This window comes from Grus americana, chromosome 8 (assembly GCF_028858705.1).
Source record: "Grus americana isolate bGruAme1 chromosome 8, bGruAme1.mat, whole genome shotgun sequence".
In the NCBI taxonomy this organism is placed as follows: Eukaryota; Metazoa; Chordata; class Aves; order Gruiformes; family Gruidae; genus Grus; species Grus americana.
In genome coordinates, this window is record NC_072859.1 from 17,703,820 (window position 1) to 17,722,090 (window position 18,271).

At 39.4% G+C, this 18,271-nt stretch overlaps 1 protein-coding gene across 2 annotated transcripts; it reads right to left on the bottom strand.

Moving 5' to 3' along the window:
* Positions 1–58: 58 nt before the first annotated feature.
* On the bottom strand, positions 59–17,926 carry EPHX4 (epoxide hydrolase 4). 2 transcript variants are annotated; one of them, XM_054834425.1, is made up of 7 exons: positions 17,181–17,926; positions 14,377–14,462; positions 10,753–10,910; positions 8,615–8,743; positions 6,451–6,554; positions 5,354–5,502; positions 59–981 (listed from the first exon to the last, which is right to left on the bottom strand). In XM_054834425.1, the coding sequence occupies exons 1-7, from the start codon at positions 17,421–17,423 to the stop codon at positions 747–749; spliced, it is 1,104 nt and encodes a 367-aa protein (XP_054690400.1). In that variant the 5' UTR covers positions 17,424–17,926; the 3' UTR covers positions 59–746. The 2 variants fall into 2 exon arrangements, with proteins under 2 accessions (XP_054690400.1, XP_054690401.1); XM_054834426.1 differs by lacking the exon at positions 59–981 and adding an exon at positions 1,010–1,297.
* Between the last annotated feature and the right edge of the window lie 345 nt (positions 17,927–18,271).

Genomic DNA, 18,271 nt, shown 5'->3' on the forward strand with positions numbered 1-18,271 from the left:
AACCCAGTTCTTAGCTTCAGTAGGAAATCTGTCCATAGGAAATCAGATAAAGGGAGTAGTTTAAGTTGCATTTTATTAGACAGAGGTGGATTTGATACATGTTATATCTTAATTTTCCATTCTTCTTGTTCAAACATGTTGAGTGTACAGGTTTCCCATTTTTTAGTCAACAAAGAAAAACACATTGCACAAAGCAGCTGCATTCAACAATACAACAAGATCTGTATCATTATTTACTTGAAGACTAGAAATGTGCCCAGAAATTTTTCAATCATTCAGTATGCTAAAATATAGATAATAAAAAGAGTTACTGTTTAATGGTAAAATACATTAAAAAAATTTGGGCAAATCTAGAATGAAAACTCATGACTTCCTTCAGTATGGCACCACTCTTGTTTCATTATAAATTTGTAAAAGGCACCACACATTAAAACTGTAAAGCAAGGGAGAAAACAAAACCAAGCAACTTTCCATGATATTCTTTCTGTACAAATACATATACATCTTAAGGCAGGTGTTTTTATGTGCAAAATACAAGTATACAGGTAAAACCAATGTTGGTATTATATATTCTCATACTCACTTCTTTTAGCAGTAACATTGGTGTCCAAATGTACAGTACATTGAAAACACTTTTCTCTAACAGAGCTCAAAATAGAAGGCAGGCTGGAAATATGGCCCTGATAACAATTAGTTTTTAAATCTGAAGAGCTTTTATGTAGACCCCTTTAAACATGTACAAACAGTCATTCTCTTTTTCTTGTTGTCTCTTCCTTTAGAAAGGTCCATATCAACTTGTTCACTATGTCAGGTTGATCCTGCTGAAGCCAATGACTGGCTTCAGACAAAATAGTTAATCTGAAATGATTTTTAACGTAAATCCGTGTTGTTTCTGCCATCTCAACTTCCATAAATGCATCTCTTTCTCCCCATAACAGCAGGGTTGGCATGACGACTTCATGGTGCTGCAGAGGTAGGCAGCTTTAAAAATAAAACACACTTAGTTAGGTCTTTTTTTTTTTTTTACAAAAATCACCAAGACAAATTTCAGTCAACTTAGCTTTTGAAATCAACACAGTGAATCTCACTGCAAGCTTTCTAGGTTCCAAGATATCTTCTACAATGCCAAGAAAATACTCCCTTGACTCAAAGTCATTGTTTTTAAGGATGGTAAAATTGTTAGAAGATACATTTACTGTTACATGTCTGTAATCAGCAGTTGATTGCAACAGAGGTCTTATTTTTGGAACATGAATGATGCTTCAGCATGTTGCACAGCTCAGGAGCCCCATCATCTCTCTGGAACAACAATGTCAGAATTTTGTAGGTCAGTGGCTTTCCCTTGGTTGATGAATGCTATGACAAATTTCTCAATCTGCATTATTTACTGCAAATAGGTTTTAATGAAATATGATGCTCTGAATCACATTTAGACTATAGTTCAAGGCATCCAGCTACCTGAGTAGCCAAACTGCTTTATCAAAAAATGGCTGTGTAGGAAATGGCAAGCTGCCACTTCTGGACAATACAGAAAATACCAGCTACAGTGTTTCAGATCTACTCAAAATTGAGTATCATGTAATACAGCTAAAAATAAAAATATCTGTAGAAAAAGATATTCTATAGAACACCGATGTCCGAAATGCTGAACAGAAGTCAGGTACCTTCACTCATCTATGAAATTCATGCAACAATCAAAGTGCATCAGAGTTCCCTTTACAAAGCACTACAGTACGTTTTTGAAGGCCTTGGATTTACATACCTACAGCTGTATGCAGTGAAAGAAAATTGTTCCTTAAAAATTTGCCTTTCATGGAGTCATAATCTCTTTAAAACTGCAACATCACAACCCAGAGCTTTAGCAGACTAGAAAGCATTTAAAGATAAATATAAGACATTTTATCAATACTTTGAAGAAAAGCCCATAAAAAGTAAAATGTTAATAAAAATTATACCACAATGACCTATTTAACCTTTCAGTAAAAACTTCTTTTTCCATAATACAATTATTTGAAATGGTATATTTGATAAATATTTCCTCACATTAATGGTAGACATTAGGAAAGATACAAGTAGCTAGAAATGAAAGACTATTTCAACATAGACAATATTAACCCACCAGAATTTATTCCAGCTCATCTATTTCAGAGATGCTGAAAAATTTGTCTAATTTATGCTTGAATTGCTTAATCTTAGCCACATATTGTAACAGACTACCTGTGACAATTCAAAACAGATTCCATCTGATCACATACAAATTTTTATCATCTTAATGCTGAAACATGATTTTTTAAAACCAGTAATGTATAAAAAAGATTTTCTGAATAAACTTTTATGACAAACAAGTGCTAGGCTGAAACTTAGGAGTTAGTTAAGACTATGTAAAAAGGGAAGGACAAAGATGATGGCATGTGTTAGTTTAAGAGAAAGAAATGGAGGCTTTGAAGACATTCTTCCTTTCTCCTTATACAGGTCAAGAAATATTAATAAAAGGTCACTTGAAATAATTTAATTTCATTTTGATTGATGAATTAGGAAAATTCTTAAAATGGCTTTTGTAGCAGTGGATTTAAAATCTCTTTCTAAAACAAACTGACTACACCCACTGAACCATACCTTATTCATAGTATCAGTTTTAAAAACTGATAATCTGATTCAGTGCATTTAGACTAATCTCTTTACCTGTTAAATCCAGTATCCTGGATCTCTTCACTATTTATATGTGTGTTTTTTTATGTGTATTACTATTTTTCTTTTGTGTCTAAGCGCTTTGCAAGATTTGTAGCCTCACTTAGGAAAACTCTACTGGGCTTTTTACACACACTGCATAGATAAACAACCTGTCATTTTTCATTGCCTATGAGCTACACTATTTCTTTTCAGTTTGGAATATGGGACATTATATCATGCCTGAAGTTTCTAGAAATCTCCTTTAACAACGATTAACAGGCAGATTTCACATTTAGAAAGGGAAGTTCCACTCATGAGGTTTAAGTCTTTGAAAAACAGACTCAAACCTTCATAGAGCACTGTTCTACAGTTTTTCTGTAGTAGTACTGAAGAACTTAAGTGTTATCAGAGAAGTAATCAATTTCTAAGAAAAGACATATCAGAAGAAATTCAAGTTTCAACTGCTTACCTATTTCTCTTAACCAAGCATGATAGGAAAGGTTTATGATTTTTATTCCAAAAGTGTTTGTATCTAAAGTATAGTGAAGGGAATGCCTGCTGTGCTATTTATACAAGGATGTGTTGGTGATGGATGGAAGTAAGTGTTTTCAATCATCTCTTTGGATATAACCTTCCGGAAAAATTAAGCTCCAAAGAACGAAACTCCTGGTGGATAGTAATGAGTTGGAAACCTTTAACATGTAGCTCACTGGGAGTTATGGTGAATACAAGTCGTTAGCATCAAGTGCTGCTCAATGGCTTATATGAGACAAGTGAAAATTTAAATCCAGTTTTAATATTTAATGATTCACATGCCATAACGTGTGACCATCAGAATTGGCAAGAACTGAATGAGTTGAAGACCAATCTTTTCCTTCCAGTCCAAAGCCTGCTATGTTGTGGCTGGTATCACCTAAAATAATATTCTCTGGATTCAGTACAGGTATACTTTCATTAGAAAAATAAAGCAAACAATGCACAAAGATACACAGACACAGAGGAAATAATAGCTGTGAAGCTACTTTCTGATTAGTAACTGATACTAGGCTCTCTTTGAGCCTGAAAAGGCCTGAAACAATAGTTTAAACATACACAACTCTTACATTTGTCTCATCTGAATCCCAGAGCAATTCAGCTATTAGCTATCACAGATATTTCACTGTTACTGTCAGAGAAGCATCTAGTTAATGTGTACACTCACTGATACAAGGTGCTGTGGCAAACGTAATGAACAAGGCTCAGGGCGCTCATGCCTCTCCAGCTCCTCATTAGCCCTACCCTGGGGGCTCCTGCAGTGCAGTTGCAGGGCCAGGGAGCCACTGTGCAGCCGCACAGCTCCCCATCGCCCTTGGACATCCCAGCTGATGTCATCAACCACTCTCTGCATAGCATTAAATAAGGATACTGCTACCAGCGCAGCCATCTCATTTTTTCCCCATCAGTGTCTGTGCTTGGTGTTATCTTGTTTAGAAGAAAATATACCATCTCTCTACTTTCTCGTTCAAGTTTTGTCTCTCAGCCTGTACCAGGCAGCATCTAGCTCAGATCACTGTTTTCCTCCCGGTATGTCCCTGGTGTCAGCTTTCCTCACAGTGACAGCATGGAAGGCACAGAAAGAGCAGCAAAGGCAGTGCTAAATTTGGACCAGGGAAAATGAAAAGTTATTCTACTTCGAACATCTACTGTCTGATTTTAAGGAAGGAAGAGAATTATAATTTTTAAAGAATATTGGGAAGCTGGTCCTGTGTTAGAAAAGCATTCAGGAGATTTAGCACTGTTGAAGACTGGAGGCAGTAAGGGGAAAATGAGTTTGATCCCACTCTTCTTGGTATAGTCCTCCAAGTTAGGGCTCAAGTCATAAGTAGTGTATATGCAGAGTTAAAGACCACCTGGTAAGTTTTTGGTAGATAAAAAAGGGGCATCAGTCTCTAAGGTCAAGCCAACTCCTTCCAGGAAAGATAAAATCATTAGAAAACTGCTTGAGAAAATAAAATAAATATTAAGCTTGCAAAAATATCTCCTGCTATGATACTATCAGTTTTAGTCTATGCATGCTCCCTGCTATATGTGCTTACTGCTGCCAGTGAGTCTGATGAGACCAATGCAGGAACAAAAAAAAAAAAAAAAAAAGGAGTTAGGGTTAGTTTTTAGGCTTAGTAACAAAAAAACCTACCCCACCTTTTTATAAAAAACAGCCCAAAGACAATAGAATTAGGTTTTGTAAAGTTACAAGGAAAAGTGAGGGTTACTTGGATGCTGTATTATGTAGAAGGATTACCTAATAATAATAGGTAGAGAGCTCTAACTCTATGAAGAGCTTATTATTAGATAATATGAACTGTAATATAAACAATTAATTGATGTTAGTTTTATAAAGTATTATTTAGAGATGGATTTTTGTGATTGCCATGGGTTCTGTGAATGAGGAAAGGTCTTTGCTTTATTAAATCTCGAAACAAAGATTTTCCTTATCTCCACTCTGATTGTGTCACTGTTTTGTGTGGGTATCTCATACAATTTGCTTTGCATCACGCTGCTTGACAGTGAGTGCATTTGTCACTTGTTGAGACCAGAAGCAGATTTGTGTTTTTAGATTTTCCTTTAGCGGCAGAAGATACAATAACATTTTTGGCCTCCAGGTGTCTCTAGAATATTTTACCTTGTTTCAGAATGTTCTACTAACCTGAAAATATTTCTGTAATGGTTAATGGGTCCAGTTAGTGCTCCAGGTTGTGAAAAGAAATAGAGATAAGCTTCAATGTCCTCTGTTGTTAATCTGCAGCCTTTCCTTCCAATTCCAGTAGCCTGGCTGGTAAATAAACTTTTCAGAACCTACAGAAGGAAAAATAAAAAGCCACCACATAAGATAGCTTGAAAGTGTGATTTCTCTCTTTCAACAGGACACATCTTTCTAAAATATATTTATACATTATTTAGAGTATAATGAATGGTTTAAATGTGGGGGTTTTTTTAGAGAGCTGTGTGTAAAGCACACAGTAAACTTCTTTCTGGTATAACTTACTTCAGAATAATCAAGTACAGGCAAATAGCTGTACTACCAAGTTACTCAGTTCTGCACCCTGACCTGCCACCTGTGACAGGCAAAGGCAAGCGCAGGCACATGCTTTTCTTTGGGATGGACCCAGCAGCTGAAAGGGCCGGAGGGAGAATGATTCAGGACCTCCCCAGCTTGCTGTCCCCTGTGTGCACGCAGCACTGGGGGCTCTGCACTGGACTGTATACATGTAGGAGGATGCATGCCTGCAGGTGCTTTTCCCCTTTCCATATGCTTATACTTATTTTGTAAGGTAAGACAAGATGTGACCTTGTTGGTTCCTCAGGCAGAATTAATCACCTGGCTGAATGTGATGCCCAGACTCCCAGGCTGCCTGTAGCAGGCTCTGATGGATAAGAGGATCTCCCACTGTACACAGGAGCTTCAGATAAGTCAGCAGGAGCTTCCCAGGCACCAAATGTGTCCCGCTGGCACAGGCACAAGTAAAACCAGCTGACCACGTAGGGGGAATAATGCACTGTAGTGCCAGAGGTTAAAAGTATGTACCTGAATGCCTCCCAGAAATGCAAAAGCAAGAGTTCACCTCAGAGGCTCTATGTCCTTATATCTTACTTTATATAAATATATAATGCTGAAGAAGAAAAATCAGAAAGCTCTGTATTTTTCCTAGTAATTACAACTACATCAGGAGGGATCAACGTAGGTGGCAATTCTTCCATCACTCACAGTTTAAATATATAAACACGAGCACTCATTTTGCTCACCTTGAAATCATTTACTGTAAACATGAATTCAGGAAACCATGGCATTTGGAAAAAGAAGTAGTAACCAGATTTAATCAATTGTGATGGATGTCGTAGAATGTATTCTGAAACAAAAATGCCCATGAATTAAAAATGAAAACTGATGACTCAAAATTACTGTTAATATTAATTATTTTTAAACTTAAAGGAATGTTTTAAAAATATTACATTAGCACACGCTCTGTGACAAAAGATGATTATTGTTTCAGGAGTAAGTATATGATGTGGCCATTAGAACATACTTCTTTTATATGTGTTAATAGAAACAGCAAACCGGAAGCCTGCCAAAGTTAGGTGAGGGCAGTGACACTGGAGAGTTTAATCGCATGGCAGGTTTTCACTTAGAGATCTATTTGTGTAGCTAGTCCAAAGCATTTTTTTCAGCTGTGGAATAAGAGGCGTAAATACAAATCTTTAAGTATTTCTCTCGTCAAAGATGTGATGCACAGAAATTTGTAGATGATAATCCACTTACATTCTAAAGACAGCATCAATCCTCTTCACAAAAGTACAGAATGCTTTTAACAGTTGTCATCTTGGCAATTTCAAGAACCATAATCAAGACTACATAGTGTCACTTTTTAAAGACATTGGAGCGTATATAACAAGAAAATGATATAGCTAAATTTGCATTAAGTCTTTTTCTTTTTAATTGTAATTTTGTGTCTCCAATGCAAGAGCCAACACTGACACGCAAACGTCTAACTTCCTCGAAGCAACGACAGAATGTGCATAGGTACTAGGAAGTCTAGAACCTATCCTTTACAGATGCAAGTTCAGGAAGGCGAAATTGCACTCCCAACATAGGAGATATCTCTGAAATATTAATTCTGACAATGAATAAAAAGAGGTTATAAAACAAAGTAAATTGAAGTGTCAGCTATCTTCTAAGCTTATACAATCTTAGATTGCATCACCCATTGTATTCTTCCTTGATGGACCATGATCAACACTGCTCACTTTACTGTTCTGCGCAATTTATAAACTGGATAGTTTCATTTAATCCACAATAGAACCAATTTGATCCAGGGAGACTTCATCAAGCTACAGAACAGATTTTGTACTTCAACAAATATGCAGACAAATACTATAATAAAATGTATTTGTCTTCTATACAGCCTGGCTCCTGCTCTCAGTGCTCAGTGAAAATACTGCAAAAAGCTCCTGCTCTCAGTGAAAATACTGCAAAAAGCTCCTGCTTGCTCAGGTGGTGGTGACCAGACCTTTCCTTAGGTAAGTGAGATTTAACGTGGCAAAATGTTCTTTAACGTCTTAGAAAGGTGCCCAAGAAGACTGTGAGAACAACATGTGAAATGCTTCTGATTCCACAGTCAACTGAAATGAAAATTAAAGCTGCACTGAATATTCTTAACTATTTCTGGGGAAATGAGGTGACTTTTTAAATGGAAATAGGGTAAGGTCCGCAGTTGAAGAAATTAAGATTAGTGAGATACTACTTTCATTTTAATTACTGAATGTTGATCTAATCCCTATGAAATGTTTTGTAATTCTTGATAGTAGACCAACTCAAAGCCTGCCACACAACAAATTTTGCTAGTGCACCTAAATCCTTGTTTCAGCTCACTACTAGTACATTCCTGAGCCTCTACTAAGTAGCCTGGAAAGGCTGTCTTGTTCCACTGAATATTGTACAAGATCATAAATTGTCACTTGTCATCTAGATCAAGATTAAATTCTAATGTCTGTTTCTCATTTATACAAAGGCTGTTTTATGCAGATTTCATAATGCAGTGAGGCCTTAACTTATGTTTAATGCAATATACACCCCTGCTCAGGGAATTTTATCCAGCCAAAGGGGTACAAAACAGATTCATGTATATGAAAATTATGTTTGTGGACCTTCAAGGATTAAGAAAAACATCAATAAGTTTGGCTGCAAGCACTCCCACTTGCTGCAATAAATTATTTCCAGAAGTCAAATACTTGATAGCTTACTGCTTCATAAAATACTGTCTAGATTGTGAGAGTCACTGAATACTGGCAACTTATTTACTGAACATCTAAAGGGGCAAGTAGCTGGTTCTTCTTTAGCAATCTCAAAGCAAACACAGTATTAATGAAAATGCAGATACTCTGGATTAATGACGACTACTATAAAACTCACCTGTAAACACAGAAGGATGAGGGAAGTTAACCACAATCAGCTTGGTCACCATTTCAGGGTAACATATAGCCACTAACCAAGCGATCATTCCTCCCCAGTCATGGCCAATCAGGACACACTTGTTGTACCCTACCACATAAACACAAATTTGTGCTTTTATTTCAGTGGAATTTGTATCCATACAAATGATCACATGCAATGAAATAATTATTGGGCAAAATAGGTGATCCAGCACACTTATTAACACACTGTGCTCCTTCCATTAATGGCAAGAAAATAGTGCACTATTATAGTTAAAAAATTATTTAATTGGACTTCAATTACACTTTAACTATACTACCTCAATGTCAGACTAAAGTCAGTGGGTATCCAAATGGCCACCCTGTTCACATCTTGGCCAACGTTGGGTCAGATATACAATTCAACTTGCAGTCATTATAACGCACACACATTTGTCACGTTTAGGGAGTTCAGAGGTTCAAAGTGCAGACAGACTGAGCAATCTCCTGAGCCCTTCCTGAACAAAACTAATCTTTATGAATTTCTCTGAATATGGGAGGTTATCTAAGCAGTGACCATCATCATTATGCAAAAAGTGGGTGTTCTACTTAATAGCCATATTTATATAGCATATATACACACACATAAATACATACATTTATATATTTAGTAGGCCTGTCTCCATAGGCTGTTTTGATGGCAGTTTTTAAAGTTCTCAGCATTCATGTACTTATTCTTCCATCAATAAAAATAGTAATTTAACAGCAATAAAAGGCAGGAGAAAAATCATGACTGTTTTTGAAAGCCTAACCTTCCTCCTTTAACCACTGCTGACATACATACTGTAGTGTCAGATACCATCATACTCCTCATTGAGGACTGTAATACTGAGCACATACACTACAAATGAAATGTATAAAAGCCAAACTGTTTAGAATTCTGACAAATTTGGACACACTGGCAAAGCACCTTATAACCCCTCTTGAATAGAAATCTTTTGGACCACTTTTGATATAATCATGTTCTCCAAAAGTATTGAACTTGGGGTTAGAACAAAGATAACAAGCCTCAGAAATAGTCTTTCCAGAAAATTTTAAATCCCTATGAAATTGAATTATGATGAGAGCACTTCACAAGTAAAACCATGGCATTACCATGGAGATTAACACAACCAGCAAAGGTTGGAAAATGTAAACACAGTGTGGGGACTGCCTGTCCAATCTTCTGACAATATTCAAACATCACAAGCAAAGCAAATCCTAAATTCAAACCTTAGAATTGGAATCACTGCTTTACTATTTCTTCATGTGAAATGCAGTAAGTTCTTTCACTATCTCTGGAGTATCCAGGGAATTAAAATGATTCAGAGAATGACAGTCTAATCCCTTGTCTTGCTATTGGTACGGAAGGGAAATAACCCTTCACTAGGTGTTACAATTTATTGCCAGAACAGCTACACTTCAGGCTGAACTGGATGGGCAAATTTTGCAGACTTGCTTCAGCTCTAGACTGTTACAACGTGTATTTCCCACAGGGAGCAATGTGTCCCTTGCTCTCCCTTCTGTTGTTCTCGCCGTTGTGTAAGACAGCGATTCAGCTCTTGAGAACTGACTACTGTGCAGGAGTAGTATTTTGGGATTTTTTTAAAAATGCAGCAGATGTACTGTCATCATCTTTATAAAGCCCACAATATTTATTCTGTCTTGTTTGTGCAAGAAAAATGTCACCTAATTTAAATTCTTTGCTGTGCAAGTGCTATTAGACTCCAATTCATAACATTATCCATTAAGTGCAATGATTAGGAGTAAGCGAAGACCTTAAGGAAAAAGACCACAGGTTTGTACTGCTGGATCTCACAGCACATAGAGAAAAATTTTTTTTAAACACATGATGGAAAGTCATCTTTACATATTGTTTATACTGACATACACATCACAATTAGAAAACAAAGCTTTTTCATTAATATTTATAATAGTCCATAAAATATGAGTATCCTTAGCTTTGTATCTACACATATCTGTAATGTGTATATATTAGAGAATGCAGGCTTTTAAAAAAAACAGTGCTAGATCTTAATGGGTTTTTTTGCCAAGAAAATCAAGTCATCTATGAGCCGAGTAGTGTGTCTTCTAACGCACCTAGAGATTCCAAAATATCCTTTATATCTGTTATCAGGCAATCTAACTTGTAATTTTCTTTGTGAGAAGGAGCATCTGTTTCTCCATAACCTCTCAAATCCAGAGCCACCACTCGATATTCACTTTTAAATTCCCGCAATTGATGGCGCCAAGAATACCTAACAAAGGGGAAAAAAAAGTTGGAGTTACAAGGTCAAGCAGCATGATAGCAAAACGAACTCAATGCTTTTGCTCCCAAATAGTTGATGGGTTTGTTTACAACGAGATTCTTTTTTGTTTCTGTGGTACACTGACAGCCCTTTGTGACTACAGTAGTTTTGTGCTCCCTTCTTGAATTCCCCAGTAAGGCAGTGCAGCTGCCAGAAAGGGGCATGGCCAGAGCCTGGGATTTTCAACAGTTCCTGGAGTCTGGCATGGTCCCTTTGCTGCAAAGGAAACAGGCATAAACCAGAGCACACGGAGGACTATTCTGTTTTATCCTTGGAGCTGTAGGATGATCAAAAAAGTAAGGTCTGAAAAGCCTTCTCTTCTCTCTGGCTTGCTCACACACGTTTTGATGGAGCAGGGGAACACACCTCAAGGCGTGGGTTTTTTTTCTTTTCAGAAAAGGCATGTCAGATAATTCATACACTAAATAAACCAAAGAAAGAAATACAATGAATAACAAATGAACTTGCTGAAGTTTATATGATTTCTATTATGTACACTTTCATCTCTGTCTATACTACCAGAATTGTTCTAGAACAGTCTCTCTATGTATTGGTACTACACGAAGTATTTCATTGCTTGTGTTTCTGTGGAAGAGAGCAACACATTACACACATTAAAAGACATACAAAATTAAGAACTCATGCAAAGCCTGGGCTATTCCTCATGCTGTAATAGTATGTAGTGACCATATGTGTGTTATGAAGCAAAAACAACAAGAAAATGGTGGGCCTTATTCTGCAAGATCTACCTGTCCTTCAACTACTACTGAACCAAATAAATTTCAGAATAGCCAGTACCATGACAGACATGGCCTTATCTTACACTGTAATAGAAAAATGTATGAAAAACATGATCCTTCTAGGCATATATAATAATGGCTGCATCCCTCTGTGCTAGGATCTAGCTTTTACTTCTGCTCGTTTCAACAATCTCAGATAAATTATATATAACATTTGGATCATCAGCAATTGTAAGAGTGATGCGCAGAATTCTACCTTAATTCAAATAGTGTCTATATCAGACCATTGGCTCTTCCACTTTAGCTTTGCCTCCAGCCTATTAGGGATTTTGAACATAAGTAATATTACAGTAACACTCACTGATTATAGAAATTTGTATTCATATAAACAGAACAGTCAGAACCTTTTCATTTCAGTGCCATATAATGCAAAAACAAGATTTAGCTGAGATCTCCAGAAATGACATTTTTAAAGGCATTATACAATGACTTGGAAGCTGAATTTGCCATGGTAACCGTTGTAGCTACCCTATATTCTTCAGTAAAAAGAAACGATGAGGCCCGTAAATAAATAAATAAACTATTTTTGTTTTCAGAAAATGTCTACTTGCTATCCTCATCTTCTGTTTTCCAAACAGTCCATCAAACACCAAATGTCTGACCTACCAAATGGGTATGTTTTATATTCAAAGAAATCCTTTTACCACATATGAAATGAAACTATTGGGCAACTGCTTTGTAAGCAGAATTTGGAAATGTTGGTGAATGCTTTCATGTTCATAAGCTTGACTAATGAAAAATATTTTGTGACTTTCTGATCACATTACTTCTGAAAGGCAGCTCGTACAAAATTTAGCAGCTTGCACGTGTCTTACAGATACCCAGCTGTTTCACTACATTCTGCCCAATTTATACTACTTTATTATTGTCTTTGTACAACATTGGTACTGACTTTCAAGTTCTTATGCATCTAAAGCACTTAATGGCTCTGGTGAATTACATTCTTAAGTGATCTTTCATCTTCAGACATTCTCAATCACTCACTAAGGTTAGTATTGTCTGGCTATAGTTGTCCTACTTAGAACCTTGAGACATTTGAAGGCAGAGATTTGTTGCAATTAAGATTTCTAACTGTGAATGATACCTGTTTGGGGTGGTTTTTTTGCTAGCCAAATGATACAAATTCAATGTGGCTTTAAATATCTCTTAAATTGTGATTACTTTATCTCATGCTCTCAGAACAATCTCTATTCTTGCATAAAAAATTCCTGATTGAATTAACAAATGAACATCAGTATTGGTAGTGTGACTACTTTATAGAATATTGGGATCTATTCTTCTTTTTGAAAACAGTTACGTAAACTATGCTATTGGTAGTCCTAGTGACCTATATAACAGTTTCTTACTAATTGCTTTTGAACGGTCAGATAATATAATATATTAACTGTCACTTAAAGCATGACTCATTATTCTAAACTGTAAGAATGGTTTTCTGCTTTTCAAAAATAATATACCAGATGTCAGTAAAATATGTATATAAAATGGTAAATTTTGCAGTATTATCATCACTGTAGGTGAAACTAGCTGTAGCATTAGCTGTCTTATTGTGTAGGAATATGCATTATGCAAGGTATGCATAACGTTCGCATAGAATATGCAACCCCCCCAATCTAACCGTATTTTTAATCAAAGTTTACAGTTTTGATCCTTTTGGATAGCAATTTATTATTAGAACAATCTACATCTTTGAAAAGTTATTTTAAAATAAATACGACTTTCTACCATCATTCTCAAGACCATTTAGTATCTATAGGAAATTGCTAAGGGAAAAGAACTGATCTCTGGTTAACCTGGGTCAATTTATCACGGCATGACCTGAGTCCAGCTTGAAAGATCACAGTTCCAACAGTGGAGCCTAGCTCCATATCTGAGTTTAGAAACAAAAAGGACTGTTTAACTTGCTGAATTACTGGCATCTCCACTTCCCCTATTCCCTTATTATTTTTTCGGTGCAAGTTCTGTAAGTCATGCTTCACTAGTAAAGCTGGCAATGACAGCCTGAGCAATTTGGTTAAGTCATTAGACACATGACTGCTTCTCATTGTTATAAACAAACATTTAGGATTGAGTTTGATTCATCACTCATCTTATGATGAACTAATAATAGAACCTTTTTCCCTGAGTAGCATTCTGAAATTAGGCTGCACAATAGCCTGTAGAACTCATAGTTCTTCTTCCCCTCCCCCAGTTAAAAATTAACGTATAGTATTTTTAACAAATGCAGCAATCCATATTGCACTTAACATATAATGGATCCTCATTTTAACAGCTTCTGCTAGAAGTCATAAGTTTAGCCATATTAATAAAAATGTTATCCAAACAGGAAATTCATTAAAAATGAACAGTTCCTCCCCAAAGTTTGAAGAACAGTGTACATACTTGGGGAAAAATGGGTTGACAAGGCAAAAAAGATGGCTGGCTTGTGTCGACCTGCAGGAATTTTTTGTGGATGCTGCAGTTAAAGTTTCGGTTTGTTCCCTACTAACACTTCATGCCCTTAGTTAGTACTCACAGATACATAAAATGGATCTTATTGGGTATACTTAAGCTGAGATGATCACTCAGGTATCTTAAGCAGCCTCTTTTATAGAAGAAAAGCGTGTGGGGAGTTTTACCAGAATTCTGGAAAGCCATGAAGCAGCAGCATGAGTGGTTTACCCCTTTCTCCGGCAGCCACATAGTGGAATCTTAACCCTGAATCCTAAAACGAGAGAAAAAGAAGTGTGTTTTCATTGCTCCATAGAACTGCTATACTGGGATTTCAGAATGAATATGGTTTCAGACAGTATTCTAAGAAGCAACGTATTGCCCCTGAAAAGAAAAATCAACTTGTCAGTTCTTGAAGCTGAAGTCGTCTGTGATTCTGAGATCAGGTATCTGCTGCACCCTGGCAGTGCAGAGTATCCCACACCCCGGCTCCCACAGCTTCTTCCAGGGAGAACCATCTTTAACCCACGTCACACTACACTGACTACGTGCCAGTTCATCCATGAGCATGCTAACCTTTCTGAAAAAGAGCACTGCCTGGCACGGTGACTAGGAAATGCAGATCATTGTTGGAGCTAACACCTTGCTTTCACATGGACGCCAGTCATGTGCTTTTCAGAAAGACTGTAAGACATAATATGCTTTAAGTGCACTTTCAATCTTTCAGTTAGTTTGTAAGATTATGCAAGTATTTTAAACCATGACATTGCATTCTGGCACAATAAAGGACTCCGTGGATTCTTAAAAACCAAAAGCAATCAAAATTAAGTAACTAGAAAGCAAGTGGGTTTTCCTTGGTTTTATTGTTCAAGGTTTCAGACTTACTTCAGAAAACAAAGTCTTCGTGTAATCACCTTCTTTCTACCCTAATTATAGTCACTATTTCTGATGCAACTTCGAAGAAAATGAGAATTACCAGCAGGCAAGTTAGTTACTGTTAGCAGTGCAGAGGCTGAACATTGAAATGCCATTGCAATGAACGGATGTACACAAGCTTACACTAACTCAAGGTCAAATCCAGTAGAATTTAAATAAGCTGAAATTACAACCTAGAGCATTTACTGAATTCTGCCACAGAAGTTGGGAAAGAGTTAGCTCACAAAATACAATGTGCTGTTTAGAAGTCATGTGAAGGAAACTGCAGGAAGAAAGCTTGTACAGCTCCCAAACAAATGTCAAAGCCTGCACTCTCTGCTATTTTAAGAAGGGAAGAACCCCCCATGCCTGCGCTGTACATCGAGAGTTTATACCATGCCAAGGATCACAAATACATAGAAAAAGCTTTTCTTGCCAGAGATGCTTCGAATTCTCTGAGCTACCTTGGCATTGCTAAGTCACTAACCAACTACAAAACCATTAACTTACATCTTGATTCTTGAAAGGTCCCTGAAAAGGGAACATCTGGGGGTTTTATACTCACTGGTATTTCTTCTCTAGGATGCCAATTAAGTTCCTAGAGATAAAAGTATCTATACATTTCTAAGTACTTAATGATTTCTTCCTAGTAAATTTTAGGGCTGCTACATCATTTTTACCATTGTCTGTATCACCCTGCCTTTGATCTTTTTATAGTTTCCTTCCACAGTTTCTCTTCTCAATTTAGTGAGTAGTGGGTAAGCCCTCCTCCATCCTGCTTCTTTCAGTTAGTGTCCTCTAGGGATTTACCTTCAATGTTTTTATTTTAATCTATTTATTGCTTTTAAGGACATCCCCTTTATTCATACAAATTCAATCACCACAGCAGTGGTACGGCAGCAGTTTAAATGTCACATGCCCCAAACTAAGCCCCGTCCTCTGCCTTTCCAGTTGCTCCTGTCCCCTTATTTCTGCCCCCCAAAACAGACATAGGCTATTGCCATCTTTTCTGAAACACACTTTTTTCTTTGTTATGTTGAAATCTGTACAGATCTGTAGGATACGCGTGTTTGGAAAGTAACACGTTAGCCTGCTGTTATCCAACAGCAAGAGGGCTTCATATTTCCTGAAATGTGCAATAGATTATCATATTGACAGCAATTCGATTTGCCCCCAAATGCTCTTTTATTACTGTCACGCCCCTCACTTCCCCAGCAATCTATTCATTTACTGCTTGGTGCTACAGGAAAAAAGAATGGGGCATTTAAGTAAAAAAGCATGCACACGCTTCCCAATGATAGCAAAAAACCCCCAAGCAAATCATGAGAAACAGGAAGGCTCAGTAATTTATATTAGTGTTGCTTGGCACAAACCCATCTGCACAGATCCCTCAGAATTAAGATCATTCTGCTCATTTTATTAAAAATAACACGACAAAAATTGCAGCACGTTATTTGCTCACCTAGAACAACAAAAGAAAACAAGCCAATGCAACTTCATTTAGAGCATTTGGTGGAAGAGCAAATCCCAGGTAGAGATCCAAGACAAGCATAAAAATTGACTGGTGGCTTCAACTGTACAACCTCAGAGACAGGGATTATCTTTTTACTCTCCGTTTTCCCTCTGACCCTGATGCACGAAACGGGTTCTCAGGTCCAACTCGGCAAACCGCGTATAACGGGGAGGGCACGGCCGAGGGGAGCGACGGGGCACGTACCCGCACACGGGTTGCGAGAGACCCGGGGCCGCCGAGCGCCTCTCCCGCCCACCGAGTCCCTCGCCGAGGGCCCTGCACCGCGGCCGCCCGGGCACCGCTCCCCCCCACGGCAGCCGAGTCGAGCCGGGGCTCCGGCCCCTCCCGACGGCCCCCCCAGCGAGCCCGGCCGGGCACGGCACCGCTTCCCAGGGGCAGCAGAGGCAGGCGCATGCAGGCGCAGATATGCGCGCAAGGTGTGCGAGCGTGCATAGGAGAGCATGCACGGGTGCCCGTGCACACGCGTGCCCAGGAGGGCCGCGCACGGGAGGGACGGGCGCAGGGTACGTGTGCGCACAGCGGGGCCCGCTCCCTCACCCTCACCTTGATCCGGACGTAGCAGTGGGTGCCCAGGGAGGGGTCGCTGAGGCAGGCGGGGGGGTTCTCCCGCACCACCCAGCGGAAGGTCTCGCCCGGCCGCCGGCCAATGCTCCAGAGCAGCCGCAGCCCCGCGATGCAGGCGCACACCCCGCAGTAGCTGTACACCAGCGCCCAGAAGAGCAGTGCCCGGGCGGCCACCATCACCCGGCGGGCGGGCGGCGGGCACGCAGCGCCGGGTCTCGCCATCGGGCCCCGCCGCCGCCGCCGTCCCCGCCGGCCGGGAGGGGCTCGGAGCGCCGCCGCCGCCAGGAGCCGCCCGAGCGGAGGCACCGGGAGCAACAGCGGCGGCGGCGGCGCGCCCGCCCGCCCCGCGGCCCCCCGCGGCCCTCGCCGCCGCCGGGCACAGCGCCGCGCCGCCCGCCCCGCCCGGCTGCCGCGGCCCCGGCGGCGGGTGTGCCCGAGCTGCGGGGCCCAGGCTCGCTAGGCCCCGAGCAGCACCTGGGGGCGGCGGCGCTGTGGCCGGGGGTGCCCCAGCAGCGGGGCCGCGGAGGGCTCTTCCCCCCAAATATTTCCCAGTGAAATAAGGAGAAACCGTCCCCGGAGCAACGCAGCGGGGCTGTTAGCTGCGCGCTCTGACAAAATGCCGAACACACCAAAACTCACGCAAAATGTCATTGCGAAAAGCGCGTCTGGGGTACGCGGGACAGCCTCCCCACTGGTACCTGCCAGGGGTCCTTGCAGGCCCTTGCTTTGCCCACTCTGATCACGTACTCGATGGCACGCACCTCACGTACGTGTGGAAGGAAGCGTGTAGGTATGTGCCTGTGTGGGTGCAAGTTAGGATTTTTCAGGACTGTACGTTCATTCACTGTTGCTTCACTGTTACCTATTTAAAGGTGATTCTGTAAATGTATTACAATTTTAGTTATTACATAGTAAAAACATAGAAGTTTTGAACTCCAGCACCAAAATTTATAACTTTTAAAATTTAGCTTATAGAGAAACTAGCTAGAAGAGGAAGTTGGATTATCATTACTGTGTTCCAACTGAGTTAATTTAGTACTGAGATCTCAGCCACCCAAGTCTGACTTCAG